This window comes from Thyridium curvatum (assembly GCF_004353045.1).
Source record: "Thyridium curvatum strain D216 chromosome Unknown NODE_145_length_43136_cov_74.769606, whole genome shotgun sequence".
Taxonomy (NCBI): domain Eukaryota; kingdom Fungi; phylum Ascomycota; class Sordariomycetes; order Thyridiales; family Thyridiaceae; genus Thyridium; species Thyridium curvatum.
Genome location: NW_022156900.1, coordinates 6566 through 23679, shown reverse-complemented (window position 1 = coordinate 23679; position 17114 = coordinate 6566). Strand labels below are relative to the sequence as shown.

General features: G+C 55.7%; 4 protein-coding genes across 4 annotated transcripts; 2 read left to right on the top strand and 2 right to left on the bottom strand.

Moving 5' to 3' along the window:
• Nucleotides 1-816: 816 nt before the first annotated feature.
• On the top strand, nucleotides 817-2659 carry E0L32_012220 (uncharacterized protein; the record flags this gene model as incomplete). The annotated part of the gene is made up of 4 exons (XM_031135037.1): nucleotides 817-849; nucleotides 902-1060; nucleotides 1150-1336; nucleotides 1428-2659. The coding sequence occupies 4 exons, from the start codon at nucleotides 817-819 to the stop codon at nucleotides 2657-2659; spliced, it is 1611 nt and encodes a 536-aa protein (XP_030999017.1).
• Nucleotides 2660-2813: 154 nt separating this feature from the next.
• E0L32_012219 (uncharacterized protein) lies at nucleotides 2814-3690 on the bottom strand (the record flags this gene model as incomplete). Its single annotated transcript, XM_031135036.1, has 3 exons — nucleotides 2814-3405; nucleotides 3487-3545; nucleotides 3637-3690. The coding sequence occupies 3 exons, from the start codon at nucleotides 3688-3690 to the stop codon at nucleotides 2814-2816; spliced, it is 705 nt and encodes a 234-aa protein (XP_030999016.1).
• Nucleotides 3691-4619: 929 nt separating this feature from the next.
• E0L32_012218 (uncharacterized protein) lies at nucleotides 4620-8249 on the bottom strand (the record flags this gene model as incomplete). Its single annotated transcript, XM_031135034.1, has 1 exon — nucleotides 4620-8249. The coding sequence occupies one exon, from the start codon at nucleotides 8247-8249 to the stop codon at nucleotides 4620-4622; it is 3630 nt and encodes a 1209-aa protein (XP_030999015.1).
• Nucleotides 8250-14850: 6601 nt separating this feature from the next.
• Nucleotides 14851-16278, top strand: E0L32_012217 (uncharacterized protein; the record flags this gene model as incomplete). The annotated part of the gene is made up of 1 exon (XM_031135033.1): nucleotides 14851-16278. One exon carries the CDS (start codon nucleotides 14851-14853, stop codon nucleotides 16276-16278), a length of 1428 nt encoding a protein of 475 aa, XP_030999014.1.
• Between the last annotated feature and the right edge of the window lie 836 nt (nucleotides 16279-17114).

Genomic DNA, 17114 nt, shown 5'->3' with positions numbered 1-17114 from the left:
GCTTCTTAAAGAGTCAGTACGTACCTAGGGTGGCAGCGAAGTCGTCAGACGTTTGGTGTGTGTGCTGGAGACTCCAAGACTCCAGGGAGCGATAGCGATAACTAAGGTACCTACCTTACCTAGAGAAGCGGGGCAGGGACAGGAGGAGTACCGTCCGTTCTGCCGGCTCGACTATTGGCAGAAAAGTAGATCTTGTGTACTCAGATCATCCATCTGGCTCGCCTGTTTGCATGGGGCGGCTCCAGGTGACTGTCGACAAACCTTAACCACTAAAACGCCTCCCTGGTAGGGCATTCTCGGGCTGGGTGCAACACGTAATCAACTCTAAAAAAAAAACACAGCTGGAGCAGTAGCACAGAACCAGAGCCTCTGTCTGGGCGGGCTCCCAGTGTTTGTCTTTAGCGCAGCCGGGGGGGGGGCAAAGGTTTACGGAGTACCTACCTAGGTAGTCTTGGTCTCCCTTACTGGATGGAGGTTTGGTACATTACTTACCTTAGTTACCTCCATTTTACTGTATGTGCCGTGATCCCTCGCGCGTTTTGCATTGGACCCAGTCCAGGTGCCGATCAATTCTCCCCGACTTTCGACTCTGGAGAAACGAGAAACGCCAGTCTGTCGCCTGCAGGCTGTCAGTCCGTCAATCAGCTAATCGGGCTACCTCCACAACCTCGGCCTCCTCTTCTTCTTCCTACTCCTCCTCGTCCTCGTCCTCGTCCTCGCGCCCGTCCTCGGCACCGGCAAGCTCCCGAGCTTGACCCCGAGCCATCGTCCAACCACCGATCGAAGCAGTGAACCTCCAGTAGTCCTATGCCTGCCATGGCCTCCGGCAAGGGCCCGGCCAGCAGCAATGTACGCCGTCTCTCGTACCGTGCCCCTGTGTGTCTGTGTATGAACAGCTAAGCTAAACATTGCCATCCGCCCGCCCCCGGACCAGGCCAACCCTGCCGATAGCATCGGCAAGCTCCAGGCCGACGCAGACGCCCTGAGGCAAGAGGCGCACGCCCTCCGCGATGCCGCCGACCTCGAGGAGCAGCAGGCGCAAATGCGCATCGCCGCACTGGTACGCGCATCATCATCAACCGCAGACGGCGAGGCAATCGTCCGACCTAGTGGCCCCGTGTGCGCTAACAACACCGGGCAACACTCCAGATGGCAGAACAGATGAGCCTCCCAGCGACCATCAACTCCATCGAGGTCCACGGCGCCAAGCACACGCGCAAGGGCTTCCTCGACCCCATATTCCAGCCTCTCGTAGAGGACAGCTGTAATGCCGGCACGACAATGCGCCAAGTCCTCGAGGGCATCCAAGATGCCACTGCAAAGCTCGAACGGTTTGGTAAGCTCCAACACGCAAAGATACACACGCGCACACACACGCACACGCACACACACTAACCCAAAGACGTCTTCGTCGGTGCTGCTCCTAGACATCTACAAGCCTCAGCCCTCCGTCTTCCTCTCCGACGTCCGCCGCCCCGATGCTTCCGCCGCCGCTACCGACCTCGACGTCTCCATCAAGGTCGCCGAGAAGTCGCGCTTCATGCTCAAGACCGGCACCGATCTGGGGAACACCGAGGGCTCCGCCTACGGCAACCTCCTGTGGCGCAACATCTTTGGTGGCGCCGAGACTCTCTCCCTGAATGCCAGCGCAGGCACCCGCACCCGCTCAGCGCACACGGCTGCCTTCTCCACCCCGGTCAACAATAACCCCGACGTGCGCCTGACCCTCGAGGCCTTGTCTTCGGCCACGCAGAAGCCGTGGGCCAGTCACGAGGAGGTCCTCAAAGGTGGCAGTCTGCGCCTGAGCTGGCTGTCCAAGCAGGGCAGCCTCCACAACCTGGCTTACTCGGGCGCATGGCGCCAGCTCACCGGCCTTGGCGCTGCTGCGTCCCCGACCGTCAGGACCGACGCCGGAGACTCCGTCAAGAGCTCCATCACGCACACCTTTACCAGGGACCGCCGAGACAATCCCATGCTGCCCCAACGAGGCTATCTTATCCGTACCGTCTCCGAGCTGGCCGGCTGGGGCCCGCTTGGCGGCGATGTCTCCTTCTCCAAGTCGGAGCTTGAGCTCGCCGGCGCCCTGCCGCTGCCGCTCCCGGGCATGAGCAGCCAAGAGACGGGCATCTCCATCGGCGGCGGCCTGCGCATGGGCATTCTCTACCCCTTGCCCTTGGGCTATAGCCTCGGCAACAAAGCCATCCCGAGCAAGGTCAATGACCGATTCCAGTTGGGCGGGCCGACCGACGTCCGCGGCTTCAAGCTCGGAGGCCTGGGCCCTCATGACGGAGCCGATGCTGTTGGCGGCGACGTGTTTGCCGCCGGCAGCGTCAACGTCCTTCTGCCTGTTCCTAGAGCCGGCCCGAGTTCGCCCCTGCGGTTCCAGCTATTCGCCAACAGCGGTCGCCTGGTGGCCTTGAAGGACAAGAAGGGCAAGTCGCAAGGTTCGGTCATGGAGCCTGGCGCAGCGGCCAGTGCCCTGGGCTCGGCCATTGGCGAAGTCCTAGGCGGCCTGCCCAGCACTGCTGCCGGCTTCGGCATTGTCTACGCCCATCCTGTCGCGCGATTCGAGCTCAACTTTAGCTTGCCGCTCGTGCTCAGGAGAGGCGAGGAGGGCAGGAAGGGCCTGCAGGTTGGCGTCGGCATCAACTTTCTCTGAAGAAGCAGTCCACCACATAGATGTTTATAGACCCTAGGGTTTGGGGGGAGGGCCGGGCTGGTGAGCGGTCATCTGTATTTGTACTATACTTGGGTAGTAGATATATCCCACTATCGCGCTGGCAGGTGCGGCCTTTCTTTGACTCGTGCCGCACTTACACGTCGACATCTTTGACCAACCAGTACGTCCTTTTGTCGCCGCCGTCACGGAGCCGGAAGCCACACTTTTGGTAAAAGTCGACCACTTGCTTGTTCTCCTCGCCGATAAAGAGATGTACTCCTCGGCCCATGTCGCCCTGACCATCTCGCACAGACTGTCGAATGCTACCCACGAACAGGTCGACGAGCTTGCGGCCCCACCCTTGCCTCTGAAACTCGGGCAGCAGGTCGATATGTAAGGTAGCCCTGTGAGCTTCCAGCATGTCGGCCTTGTCGCGGAAGCCCATTACCCACTCGGGCTTGTACGCCCACTGCACCAAGCACTCTGGGTTGATTTCCGTCTCACCCCCCTCCGCCGCCGCGGCCAACGGCCTTGGCACAAGCAGCGGTACCTGTGTCTCGAGCTGGGCGGGCGGCGGCACATCCGAGGCCAGGACCTGGTCGACGTACGGGCGGTAGGCGGCCACGAAGGCAAAGACGTCGGGACAGCCGAGCACGTAGCCCACAGCCTTGCCGGTGCCGTCGTCCAGCACGAAGCACTGTTTGCGGCGGGAGGGCCACTCGACGGTGAGCACTCGAAGAGCAACGCTTGCAGGTCAAGAGCCACCGGGAGAGGCTGGGCCTACATTTTCCGGGCGCAAGTGCGTGAAGGGAAAGGTCCAAACATACGGCGCCAGTCGAGCCGCCAGCTCAGACCAGCCCAGACCTGGGAGTAGCGTGGCCCGACACTAGATAAACGGTGGGGGTTGCAACGACGTCAGTACGCAAACAAACAGACAGGTAAACACTGGTTCGGGTCCTTCTGGGGGGTCAACTCACAATGTACGCTGCCTGATCAGCGTCGGCCGGGTCAAAAGGCCGAAGAAAGGCCATGGTGTGCAATCCAGACCGACAACAAGAACAACAGCAGCAGCAACAGCAACAGCAACGACGGCCCAAGTTCGAGACAGTGATGAAGCGAGAGCCTCCCGTACAAGACAGCATCTTGTCCACTCGGATGTGGCTACGCCCTCGCACCAGACTCGAGCCAAATGAGGGGAAATTCTGAAGTTATCGGCCTGCGGACCGATGACCCAGATCACGGGCCGGGCAAACCCCAAAACGAGAGAGCAGAGATATGCTGTGCTTAAGGCAGCATGGTATTACGTCCCACAGGCTCAAGTCGTTGCCGTCACTGTCTTCCATGCCAGCCACCGACCACAATCGACAGCGATGAGTTTTAGCAGTGCCTGTCAATGCCTAGTTTCCAAGGAACTGCGAGACTGTGAATATTCTAATCAATTCTTCTCCCACAACCAGAGAGGCTTGGAGTCTAGCCACGAGGCTTAATTATGATAATCTACCGAAGATGTCCACACTTCATTGGCCCCTCCCAATGCCATCCAGGGGCGCCCAGAATCAACTGCATATGAAAATTTTCAAGCACGGAGGCGCTCTGCAAGACACTCCGATACAAGAAATCCGAGGACGATACGGGAACCAGTCCGTCAAAAGCCGCCTCGTAGGGGTAAAATCGCTGTGCCAGAAGGGAAAGGGGAACACAACAAACAGAGAATGATTTAATAGGTATATGATAAATAAACACACTGCGCCCGGGTATACTATGCAAGCAGGTATCCTATAAGTCGTGAATTCGGTAAGACAGTGAACGCCAGATCTTCAAGGTACTGCGCGTCTAAAATATGCATAAAGAAGTAAAGGGGTTATGGATACGGGAGCTGAGGAGCAAGGACATTGGTGGGCAGCGAGTCCTCGTAGTCCTCGTAGTCCTCGTAGCTGAGGTGTCACCGGAACAGAAGTGCCTAGATCATCCCTCCTGGGACGCTCATGTTGGCGTTCTTGTTGACACCTGGTGTGACGACAGTCCGACTGGCAGGGGGGCCAGCAACAAATGGCGGGCTGTTGATGCGACTTCTTACGAACGACTGGCCGGGCCCTGGCTGCCTGTCACCATCGAGAGCGTGCCCACCAGGTCCCGACGTCTCACGTTTCCGCAAAGGGTTGATGGGAGGTAGTGGCGGTGGGACATAGCCGCCAGTGCTCCCCGACTGCGAGAGCGAATCGCCCCCCGAGCGCCCGCATCTGTCATACTGCATATCTGGAGACGAAGCACTTTGCGGGAGAGCCATTGTGGGCACCCGGCTTGTGCTCGTGAGAAATGTTGGCTCAGAGATCTCAAACTTGCGCACCGTCTTCTTCATAGAGTCATTCAGCATGCCAGTACTGCTCGACCCTGTCTGCAGCGATGGTCGACGGCCGCTGGGACGAATGCCGGAGAGCGGAGAGGCGGGCAGGCCAGCGCTGAGCGGGGAAATCGGTGATGCTTGCCCAGATCGATTATCGAACCCGGTGTGGTTGGGCTGTAGTGCCAACGACGACAAGGGCCCGGACCTATCGCCTTGGCGCGCCGTAGAAGTTTTGCCGCCAGGATAGCCCTGAGGAGGCATGATGGGGGAGTGTCTGATGTCCGTCCCAGGAAGACCAGGCGATCGAGCCATGGGTGCCTTGGAAGGGCTCCGAGTACCCAGCTGTCGCTGCTGATCTGCGTGAGGGGACGAGTTGTTCCGTAGTCTGGGAGGACGGCTGCGTTCGATGCTGGTGCTGGTCTCTGAGCCGCTCCTGTCGCGGTCCGATCTGGAGGATGGTCGAGATGCATTGCCCATGGACGGACTGGCCCCGCTCGTCGAGTCCTCGGTCGATGCCCTCAAACGGCGATTCTGTGCAGAGGGAGGCCGGCTCCCCGATCTCGGCGCGCCAGGCTCGCGACTCGACGTACCTCTTGATGAGACCGAAGGGCCCATGCCTGCGTCCGACGACGATTGGTGAGGCTGGTTCTGGTGTCTTGCGAGTGTTTCGAGCTCCTTGCGTTTCTGCAGCTCGCGCCTCGCCTGCCTGAAGGCACGAAGGCCGGGGGGGACGTTCTCCTCCTCTCTTGACACGGTAGATGTCGCATCAGCATCCGTATCCGCATCGGAATCCGCCTCTCGACCCAAGCGCTTTGGGATTGTCGATGCACTGTCACTCATGGTCCCAACCGGGAAATCGTCAAATGACTGTTTTGAGGGGCTCGGAGAGGTAGTCATGGTCGATGTGCCAATGCCGAGCATTTTCATGGCCTTGGACTGGGAAGCCTCGCGAGGTCTGTCTTTCAGCGAACCCCTACTTGACTGGGCTCGGAGGATACCAAGAGGATTGTTTCTAGGAGGTTCCGGTGACTGGAGCAACGGCGAGGGTGCCCTGCTGCTATCAGATTCAACGTACGACGTGAGGCGCTCCTGGACCCGTCGGCGAGCGTGAGCCAGCTGACTTGCGAATTCATCCTCCTCCTCCGCCTCCACCGCTTCTTCTCCATCATGCTCAAGGTGGTTTCCTCCGTTGCGACCATGAGTTAGACTCTGCTGACCAGTGATCTGCGAAGTCGTCGTGCGATTCTGCGCCGTGCCGGGCATGGCATCCTCATTAGCTTCGCCCGAATACCAGTCCTGATCCTGCCAAGGGTTTGACTTGACGCCGAGATCGTCAAGGACCTGCGGGTTCCTTGCATCGACAGGAAACTGCGACTCGGGACCTGCCGTCTGAGGCATACCACCATATATGGATGATGCACCGCTTTCAGAGCGAAGGTGCTGCCGAACCATACCGCTAAGTCCCGCGCCCGGTCCAAGCGTGGGCGAGTCTTCGGGGAGGACCTGACTGGCCCGGTCGATCGACACCTCTAGCTTTGGCGCCTCACGAGATGCCGGCCCTGTACTCGCATGCCGGCTGGGTGGCAGAGACGCCGAGGTAGTGGACTGACGGAGAGCTGGGTGTTCATGATCTGCGGGCCTCTGAGGGATACGATCCGACGGGATCTTGGTCGCAGGATGGCCACTTAGACGAGTCGAGCCTTCGTCACTATCGATAAAGAAGCTGGTCTCGTACGGCCGCTCCTCTTCGAGGGCAGTGTCAAGCCTAGACGGGTTGTCTTGTCTATGACGCTGAGCAGACGAGGAACGAGATCTGTTGGTCGAGAAGGAAGCGCCGGACTCGGCCCGGAAGCGCTGCGTGGGTGTTTCCCGTCCCTGCTGCAGCTGAAGCTGACGCTGTGCAAACTTGGATTCATCATAAGGAAGGCTCGGCTTTTGAAAAACGCCCATCGCCGTGGCTTTGCCTCTGTCGTTGGGCCCGATAGCAAGGAGGGGATGATCGCCAGCCTCGCTTGTGGGCGGACTCAGAGGCGGTGTTTCCAGGGGAGGGCTTCTAGCCTCTGCCCAGCTCGGCGGCTTGATCCCCAGATCCATGGTCCCTATTGATGAACCAGTCGCGGGTGGGCTGATAGATCTCAGATTGGGCGCGCTCGCTTTGGTCAGGATATGCCTGCGGTCGCCGCCAAAACGGTCACTGAAGGCATTGCCGGTGGGAGAAGGGGAGCTGCCCGCTAGATCTGGTGTGCGAGAGCCAAGCGGGCGCTGGCGGCTCAGGGTGTCGATCCTTGAGAGTGCCGACGACTGCTGGTCGTGAAGATCCTGGTTCAGCCCTTGCTCGTACAGCCTCCTTGTCCTCGTGACGTGGCGTTCCAAGGTCGGGGTTGAAGCAGATGAAGTGGACAGAGGACCCTGCGACTGCCAGTCCTTGAGAGAGGACGGAGGCTGAGAGGTCACCGAGGTTGCTGCGGTCGAGTTACGAGCAAGAGATGGGATCGACGAGGTTGTTGACGAAGTCTCGCGTCTACGGTTATAACCTAGCGGAAGCGGCGATTCGGGACGGGTAGTTTCCGACTCGACGTCAAGGTAACCCCGGTCGTCGCCGTCGTCTCCATCGCCTTCAAGAACTCCCTGGCCGGCCTTCTCGGCTTGCCTCCATTTCTGAAAAGCGGAGAGGGCAACATCGTCCTCATACAGCGCCCGACCGCCCATGCCACCGGCGGCAGTCTTGGCAGACGATCCGATGGGGATTTTGTATATCTTCTGCCTCCCGCCAAACAGATTGTTGCCTTCGGTGGGTTTGGCGCGGTTCATGATGCTGCCCTGTTGGAAATCGGCATCATCGGATGCGAACGAGCCAGTCCGCGCAAACGGCGCCGCCGCTCGGATCGATTCGACCTCGGCTATGTCGGCCAGGCCACGGCCAAAGGCGAAGTCGGCCAAACGAGACTGGCGTTTTGGATAGAGCACGCTGTCGTCGCTGGCTTTGCCGATTTTTGTGCTGGGGTCGTCCTGTTCACGCAGCATGGAGAAACGGGCAGACAGCCCGGTCATGAGCAAGCTGGTCCTGAAATCATCGCTGGAAGGGAGCGCCGTCGTCAAGTCGACTTCCTTCTTCTGTTCCTCTTCGTGCGATTTCTTGCCCCTCCGGAAGCCCTTGAAGGAAGGCAATGACGACTGCTCCTCACTGGAGGACCGGCCCACGGTTGAGTCATCCTTGGTCTTCTTTCTTGTTCTGAAGCGATTCATGGCGACCGTGGAAGGGGAGGAGTCGGAGACCGGACCAGGCTGGAATGTGCAGGCAGATATTCGACCTGTGGCATGAGTTCAAGGCGTGCCAATCCAGGTGAGTTAACTGTCAACTAAACCTAGACACTTGGTGGAAGAGTATGCAGTTCCCGTCGTGGATTTTCTCGCGCGGCGTGACAGAAGTAGTAGTTAATAAAGCCGAGAATGTAGACCGAGAGACAGCATGGACAGCGATGGAGATGTTGAGAGGCCTACAAGACGGACCAAGCCAGGTTAGCAGCGATACTGAGTAACGAGCAAGAAAAAAAGTGCAGAGGGAGCCTCCGTCACAAGGCAACGCCACAGAGGCACGCAGGACGAGACCGGGTACCGGGTTCGCGCAGGGCCAAGCCAGCGGCAAACACTGGTCCTGGGCGAGAGACGGGCTGCCGCAGCTCTGGTCGAAGCGTTGTGCCGCCTCCTGCCGGGGTCGAGGACTTGTGAGCAGCGGAAGGTGAATGCAAGTGAGGCCGTACCTGGTGCAGTTCGAGGTTGTTTCGTGGGGGTTGGTGTCGAAAGTGTTTCAGGGAGCGGCAGGGGATGCCAAACGGTCCCGGGACAGGAGACGGGTTGCTCTCTGTAGATCAGGCGGGATAGGGACGAGGCGACGGTGTAGGCATGAAAGTCGGAGACCGATCTGAGCCCAATACGCAATTGGCAAACCTCGGAGGCTATTGTTCTAGGGATCCGAGCAGCAGAAAAGACACCGATTATACCAAGTCGCTGGCTGGAATGAAAGTGACGGAGCATGTGCAGAAAGCACAAGCGAGAAGCGAAACGTCAAGGCGCCAAGGTGTCGAGTCGGTCGGAGAGTCGCAAGGACGTCAATGGCCGTACTTGAGCATCAAAGCAGGTGTTTGAACGCGGGAGGAGCCCCTTGGTCCGCAGGACACGGGGGAACAAGACGATTCGAAGGAGCGTGGAGGACCTGCTGAAAGGAGGCAATGGTGCATAAAAGAGTGATGGCGGCGCGGACCAAAGAGAGACAGATGGAGAGAGAGAGAGAGTGAGAGTGAGAGAGAGAGGGGCGTGGTCAAGGGCCAAAGAAAAAGGAGTGTATCAGTGAGTGTGGGTGAGTGCAAAAGCAGGGCTTGTGGAGAGTTGAGCGGCCGTGATGGTGGTGAAGGCGACAGACAGAGAAGGAGAGAAATTTGGGGGAGGTCTCGCCTGGCCCGAGTTCTGGATCATCTGGATGGACTGGCTGTGGACAGGGGGGGGGGGGGGGGGGAGAGATTGAATGTCAATCAGAAAATTGGAGCGTAGGTACTTAGCCCTGGAGGGCAAGGTAGGAAGCGGTCGGGTGGCTTCCGGTGCTTTAGTTAGGTGGTACGGGCTACTACCGACCTGCCTTAGTTACCTAATGTACCTAAGATATAGGTAAGGTAGGTACCTGGCTCCAGGGCTAGCAGCGGACTTGATAGGTACTTACCTTGCCTACAAGTACCTTAGGTAGGTGGGTATATGAGTTACTTGGTGAGAGGAGGGTTGCACAACGGGAGGGGAGGCAAGCAGCAGGGTCAACCGCACGGTGGATGACAGACGGGGGGCTGGAGATGGCAACAAACAAATGAAAATGAAAATGGACTGTAGTTACTCCGTAGCGATCTGCTGGCTGGTCCCAGCAAGACGTTTTGGCGAAGCTGCTGAGGGCCCCCAACCTGTTTCGAGATTGCACACCACCACCACCACCACCACCGATCCATCACCATGCAAATGCAGCATGGCGTTATCGTGGACTCTTTTTCCTTTCTGTTCCTCTCTCTCTCTATGTGTGTGCGTCTCTGTTATTACTTCTAAACATCCTCCCGTTTTCGCAATAGGGGTCCCCTTCCACCCCTTTTCTTCTTGGTACCTTCAGGGCCCCCGTAGGCCAACCACAAAGCCCTGTACAGAGAGACGGCCTTTGAAGCGATCCAGCTCGACCCAGCCGGGCGGGCAATTGACCAATTCATTGATCAATCAATCAAATGGCCCTCGGAGGCGACCCGACTGATTGTTTAACCGACCCCAGGAGGCCTTTTTCTTCCCTCGTCCCCTGTCCTGTATGGTGGAGTCGCAAAGGAGGAAGCCGACCGGTCGAGCGAGCGAGGCGTCGGCGGGCATTGAACTCATCATTCACGGAGATGCCAGCTGCTCACTTGCTTTGAGAAGCCGACTTGTTGTAATTTCCCTCCCCCCTACCCCGTTAATTAGCGGGCTCGAGCACCTGGCAGAGAGAGAAGCCAGGATCCCTTGGCGGCGCGAACCCGCAGAAAAAGGCACGGTGGAGTGCATGGGCACCAACAGATTCGCCTCTTCCCGGCCAGAGACACGCGCCGGCCCCTGACGCTAAGAACCATGTTTTCCAAGACAGTCTAGCTTCAGGTACGGACAGCACCACAGTGCCAGAGCAGGTCGTTACCTACTTGGTAACTATGCGGCAAACTTTGCAAGTACCGACCTCCTTACCTGCCAGCCCAGGTGCCGGCGCATCAGCTCTACCTATCGCATCAGCGAGCGTGGATTGGATGTTGGATGGATACCGAGGCGATCATGCACGGCCTCGACAGATCTTCGCTCCTGAGGTTCTCGTCCTCGAGCAGAGAGAGTAGAGAGAATGTGTGTGTGTGTGTGAGAGAGAGAGAGATGGGGAGTGGAGAGAGGAGGAAAGCAAAAGGGGATCAATCACAGCCATGAATACGATCAAAAGCAACTTCCGACCAGCCAGATGCCGTTGTTCATGCTCCCTCACTTCAGGCCAACCCACACTTCAGCTAACCACTTGGCTAAACCCCCTCCGTCCCTACTCCGTACTCGGTATGTACTTGGTGCGCGGTGGTCTAGAGACGGCGTGTGTCAAACTGTTTAGACCGTTGGGCTTTTATGCAGGTTCCGGGAGCCAGAACCGCGCACATTGACATGCTGCTGCTCTCCAGCCCAGGCCCACTGGCTCCGCTCCACCACCCACTAACAGACCCGTGGTACCATCTGCTATCCCTGTCCATCTCAGACACAGATCATGGAGGGGAGAGCGAGAGAGAGAGAGAGAGAGAGAGAGAGAGAGATGGAGGAGGAGGGGCCAAGGGCCAAGGAGGGTGACCACCGCGGATATCGGGACCTGTCTGTAGGCATACGCCCTAATACCTTGCCTACCTACAGCTACATAATAGCCAACTGCACGACAATAGCGAGTGTGACTCTGTTTCTCGCGCCCCCTCTGCATGCATGTTTCCCCTGCCCCTGTTACATCTAGCCCTAGCAATCTCCGCAATGCGGCGTCCGGAGAAAAAAAAAAAAGAGAGACTGTGCGCGGACTGTCCATCTCAACTGGTGCGCACCCGACGAATAGTCACAGAGTACTTGTACTCTGTAGGGGATGCTCTGTGTCCGAGCAAAGATGAGAACCGGCGACGAGGTACCGATTTGCGTATCGCGGGCCAGCCTGGTGGTGCTGCTGCGTTCCATTCTACTCCAGGTTGTGACAGACCGTAGTTGCTTGTACGTGTACCTGTACAAGTACTTTACCCATGCCAACCCCGTCAAAGCAGGCTCGGAGTAGGTAACCCGGCGCTGGAAGCATGGAAGCAGGCCGCCCAGCCCCGGGCGAATGACGTGGTGAGTAGGGGTGATCTTGTGCAAATCTGACTTCACTTCCCTACTTGTACTTGTGCTTGGGGAGGGATCTTGGGGACACGGCGAGGTCCTCACTTCTCAGAAGTTCGGCAAGCATTCCAAGCATTCCTTCTTCCCTATCTCCCCCGCTCGTCTTTTGCTATCCTTGGCCGCAATGGTACGGCAGTGACCCAGGCGAACGGTGAGGCTGCCATCATCTCGCTACTTGTATTACACTTGAATAAGGACAACCCCCATGAACGCGCCTCGTTTGCCTCCCCGGTAGATTCAACCACCGTCCATCTAGTTACCTACAACTTGCCTCGATATTGTGATAAGTTGACAAGCAGTCTGGCAGGTCACAGGCATGAAAGTCCTGCACACCCACAGTCTATGGAAGGGGACCCGCAAGCACTCGCCCGCTTCACATATGATGGATGTACCTATACAATCCTTATGCCGTCCCGCGTCGCAAAAAGCCCCTAGTGGTGCCATCCAGTACAGGCAGGTATACAAGACTGGTCAAGTCTCAGAAGACATTTTCAAGTGAGACAACTTGAACGTGGATGCCCACCCGCACATCCATCCAGCCATCCATTGACAACTTATTGCCAATAGACATGTGCAGATGGGCAAAGGATGATAGCGCATGGCCTTCCCTACCGCACAGAGCCCGCAGCGTTCATATCCAGTTTGGACCTTGTGCCTCTAGAGTTGAATATAGTGGGAAAGATAGCAGGCGGGCTTCGGCTCAGCCAGTGTATCGTTTGGCTTCTTCTACAATCGACCATGCCTCTCAAAAATGTACTGCCTGGGCAGCAGAGTAGGTCAATCACGCATGTGCCTCTCCATATTTCTTCATACAGTCATAGAGACACAAGAGTAGCTGACCAAGGTCTCAGGGAGGCCCGGACGGCATTGAGATCATCATGCAATCTGCCTTTCCCACCGGGTATCTTCTACAGCATGTCCTTGCCTGAGCAGTCGGGTATTTTGGCAAACCAATGTCCCCCACAACCGAAGCCCCATCAGGCTGAGACATGGGGGTTCAGCAGACAGCCACTGCTTGAAGTGCCTTTCAAAATCCCTGTTCCAAGTGCCTGGATCTCACTCCAGTGTCATCTTGGTGGATGAGGAAGAAACGACTTTGGCGGAAGACTGTGAGCGCCCAGCCATCGATCAACCACGTGCTCGGAGAATACAGGCTATCCATGCCATGTGGCGTCTGTGGGCAGACGCGGTAGAGTCTCGCGCGGAACCGTCTATGGAGAGGCTCTACTATGAGACTCGTTGAAGCATGAGGCCAGGCGAGGCATGGAGATGGACATGCATACCCCATGCACGCCCCATCCGTTGTCAGACCAACTTGATGGGCAACAGACGATGTGGCTGACAACCAATGTGATATGCAGACATGAGCAGAGACTTGAGCCCCTTTGCTCATGGCAGCGGCCCGGTGACGGTATTCGAGATTTGTTGGAATCCATCCCGCGGTGTGCATCTGCTCGCAGCCCATGCGGTGTCCTATGTTTTGATTGACAGGCAAAAAGAGAAGTAATACATGAGGTATAATCCCATGATTCACAGTGATGGCTCTAGTTGATCGTATCGCGCTGCCAGGCAAATGCTTCGGTTTCGTCATTGTCGCTTGTAGGCGTTATCCTCGGATCCAGGGCGCCACATCCGTGTATTCTTTTTTTGGTAGGCCGGAAGATCAGTGGCGGTGCGGGTGATAGGGCCTCTCTCTATATCGGGCAGACACCATCACATCATCCCGGCCGGGGGTTGCATTGTGCGTCTCCGGTGGCCCAATGAACGGGCCTCTCTTGGACACCAGGCGGGTCTGACTTGGATGTGGCCTCCCCATCATGCGCGTAGCACCGGAAGCGCCCGGCGTGGACGGGTTGACCAAACCTTGTCCGTGCCACTCGTGGAAGACAGCCCCGACGAGCATCTCTTGGTTGAGCAGATGTGCAATTTTTCCCTTTGAATAGATCTGGTATGCCTCCCTGGAGGGGTCGCTCGACGGCACCAGGAGAGGCGGCAGATGGCAGCAAATGCGTGAGTCCATGACTTTCTGTCATTTCTCAATGTACCCAGCCATGCACGCGGGACAGTTGGGCTGAAATTGGGCATGCTGATCTCCGTGGAATTCCTTCCAGGGCGCCGCTCCGGCTCATATGTCCAGCGTGACAACTGACGATTGACTCACCTACACACCCCTCCCTCACCTGGCCCGGCCTGTTATTTGATGTCGTGGCTCGAATCCTAGCCGAGCCGTCACCGCTCACGACACTCGTTCTTTCTCTCTGCCTTTCTTCAGCTTGCGTCTTCTCCTTTCCCTCCGCCCTTGTCTCACACCCGGGACATACCGTCACATCATTGGAATCTGTGCCGCCAGACTTGACTCCCTTCCTCGCCCTTTCCCCCCTCTCTTTTGATTTTCGGATCAGAAGGGCAGCAACCCGAACCTGCAAGGGGATCAGCTTCGGCGCGCAAAGGACCAAGCCCGGGGGCAAACTGATATATATTGAGGCGCCTGCCTTGCTTCGGCGAACGCCCTCTCGTTCACCATGCGAGAATCAGGCACTGCTCAGCCATATACAAATACCTACACGGTGGCTCACGACCCCGACATCAGCTACCAGCAAGCCCACATGCGAGAGGAGATCTGTGATTTCAACACCCCCCAGAGGTCTGCGCATCAACAGCCTAACGCTCATACTGGCCGGTGCCTCTTCCCGTCACCAGATACGCCCCGCCATTCCACTGGGCGGTATTCTCGTCGCCGTTCTGCAAGTCACGCCTCCTCGCAGAGCAAGCAAAGGCGATCGGGACCACATTTTGCTTCGTGCGGAACAGAGGTGAGCCTGCTTACCCCTTGGCCTCCCTCCCTCCCTCCCTCAAAGCCTGTGTTCCCAAGCTAAACAGGCCTGTATAGTGCCCATGTAATCGCAACCGCACACTAACAATGGTCACGGAATCGGCAAGAAGTGCGCCTCTGCCTGCAGCTGGCGCAGTCGTCAAAACGGTGCCCCTTTCTGTGTGGGACCAGGTCTCAATGCGCTCCTACATGCGGGTCGTCCTATGCTTTCCCTTTCTAGCCAACGGTGACAACCTGGCGAGAGCGTCCTCATGCCTAAGATCTGCCCTCGCTCGCTTGAAGGAACAACGGCCAGATTTTGCGGGAAGAATACTGGCAGGGAACGATGACGACAGAGGACGAGTGTTCCTTCGCACCTCTCCGAGCGACTCTATTCCCTTCGAGATGCAAGCGCTCGGAGACGACTTCGCCAGTTATGAGACCCTCAAGTCGGCCGCCTTCCCCCCAGAAGACTTCGTTCATCCACGATTTTCCATCCCTCACAACCTGGACAAAGGCCCTGCTCCAGTCGCGTCGATCAAGGCCTTCGCCATCCAGGGTGGACTCATGCTCACTGTCTTCTTCCATCATTCCATAGCCGATGGCGAGTGTCTCCGCATATTTCTGGAGAGTTTTGCAGCGCAGACACGGAAAACCCCCATCAGAGCGCCTTTCATGCCGCAGTTCGATTTTCCAAAGCAAACCCTGAGCCGTGCAGACAGCGCAGAGCTCGTCTCCCATTTGCCCGAGTACACACTCCTTCCAGAACCCTACGGCCCTACAGTACCTTACATCCCGGCGGGGGGCGTGCCTATTGACGAGATAGATAGGACTGGGAAGATATTTACGTTCGATAATGACAGGCTGGTGTGTCTCCGGAGAGCCCTGGCCAAAGTGATGAAAAGGTCCAAGGTCCCTTCAAACTATACATGCTTGGCGGCTTGGGCGTGGGCTCACATCAGCCGCGCTCGTATGAGGGATGACGAGTATGTGCCCAGGACGGCAACAGACCCCCCAGCCAGGCTGCAGACAATGGTCAACTGGAAGAAGAGGGTTGACGGAAATGCGCGCTATGAGAACTACTTCGGCAATGCTACAGCTATCGCTGTGACCACTTCAGTTGCTTCAGAGCTCGCATCCGCCTGCCAAGACTTGTCCTCCCTAGGTTGCCTGGTCCGCAGGATTGAGGCTTCGATTCAAAGTGTCGATGACGCCTTTGTCAATAAGCGCACCGCCTTTTTTGACTCGGTCTCAGACCCTCGCCGTGTCGGCCTAGCAAGCGACCCGAGAACACCGACAGATCTGGCCTTCAACACCTGGCGCTTTTTTGGTGCTGATACTGCCTGGGACATACCTGGGGTACCTTCCAGAGTGCCAGACACAGTACGCAAGGCCCAGGAAACATGGGGACTGGCTGGGGCCCTAATACTGCCGGCCAGGAAGACGTCCCAGGTGCATGAGCTACTTATCACCCTGCCTAGCTCATCAATGAGAATTCTTTGCCAGGATAAAGACTGGTCTCAGTTAAACTACTAGTTAAATATAATATATATTACAAACTTAAAATTAAAACATAAGTAATTTTAAGTATTTAAAATCTTATCTACCTCTATGCTTTATATCTATCTATCTATCTATTTTATTAATTCTTAGTCTATCTATTAGAAGCTAAGTTATACTATTTATTAGGGCATAATAAGAAGGGCTTATATTAGAGGATAATAAAAAGGGCTGGAGAACAGCTTAGAGGGGTAGTTATTAGTAGAAAGATCCTCTAATAGTATAGAAGTAGAGGAGATATACTAAGAGTAAAGAGTCTATATTAAGAGATCTTAGATATATTATATCTATCTATCTATTAAAATAAGTTTACTTAGATCGGCCTTTTAGGTATATATACAGGCTGTTTAACTTGAAAAATTTATTGAAATACTATACTTATTAGTTTAGTGATAAGATTTAGAAGAGAAGAATAATAACACTCTTTTTATAAAGAAGTATATTTAATTATAATAAGCTATAATATTCTAAACTCTAATTAGAGTTTAATCTTTATAATATAACTATTTTTAAAACCCTAAAGTAATCTATATAGTATTTTAATTATTAATAATCTATTTTAATTTATTCTTTTTATTAATAATAAGAGTAGGATTTTAATCTATCTATTTTATTTATTTTTAATATATCTATTAGATATAAGCTAAGTTATACTATTAATATAATATAGTTAAAAGAGATATAATAAATATAATACCTATATTCTAGAGACACTATAATAATACCTAATAATAAGGATATAATTATTATTATAGATTAATTAAGTATAGTCCTCTAATTATAAAGACCCTTAAGCCTGATAGCTATCTTTA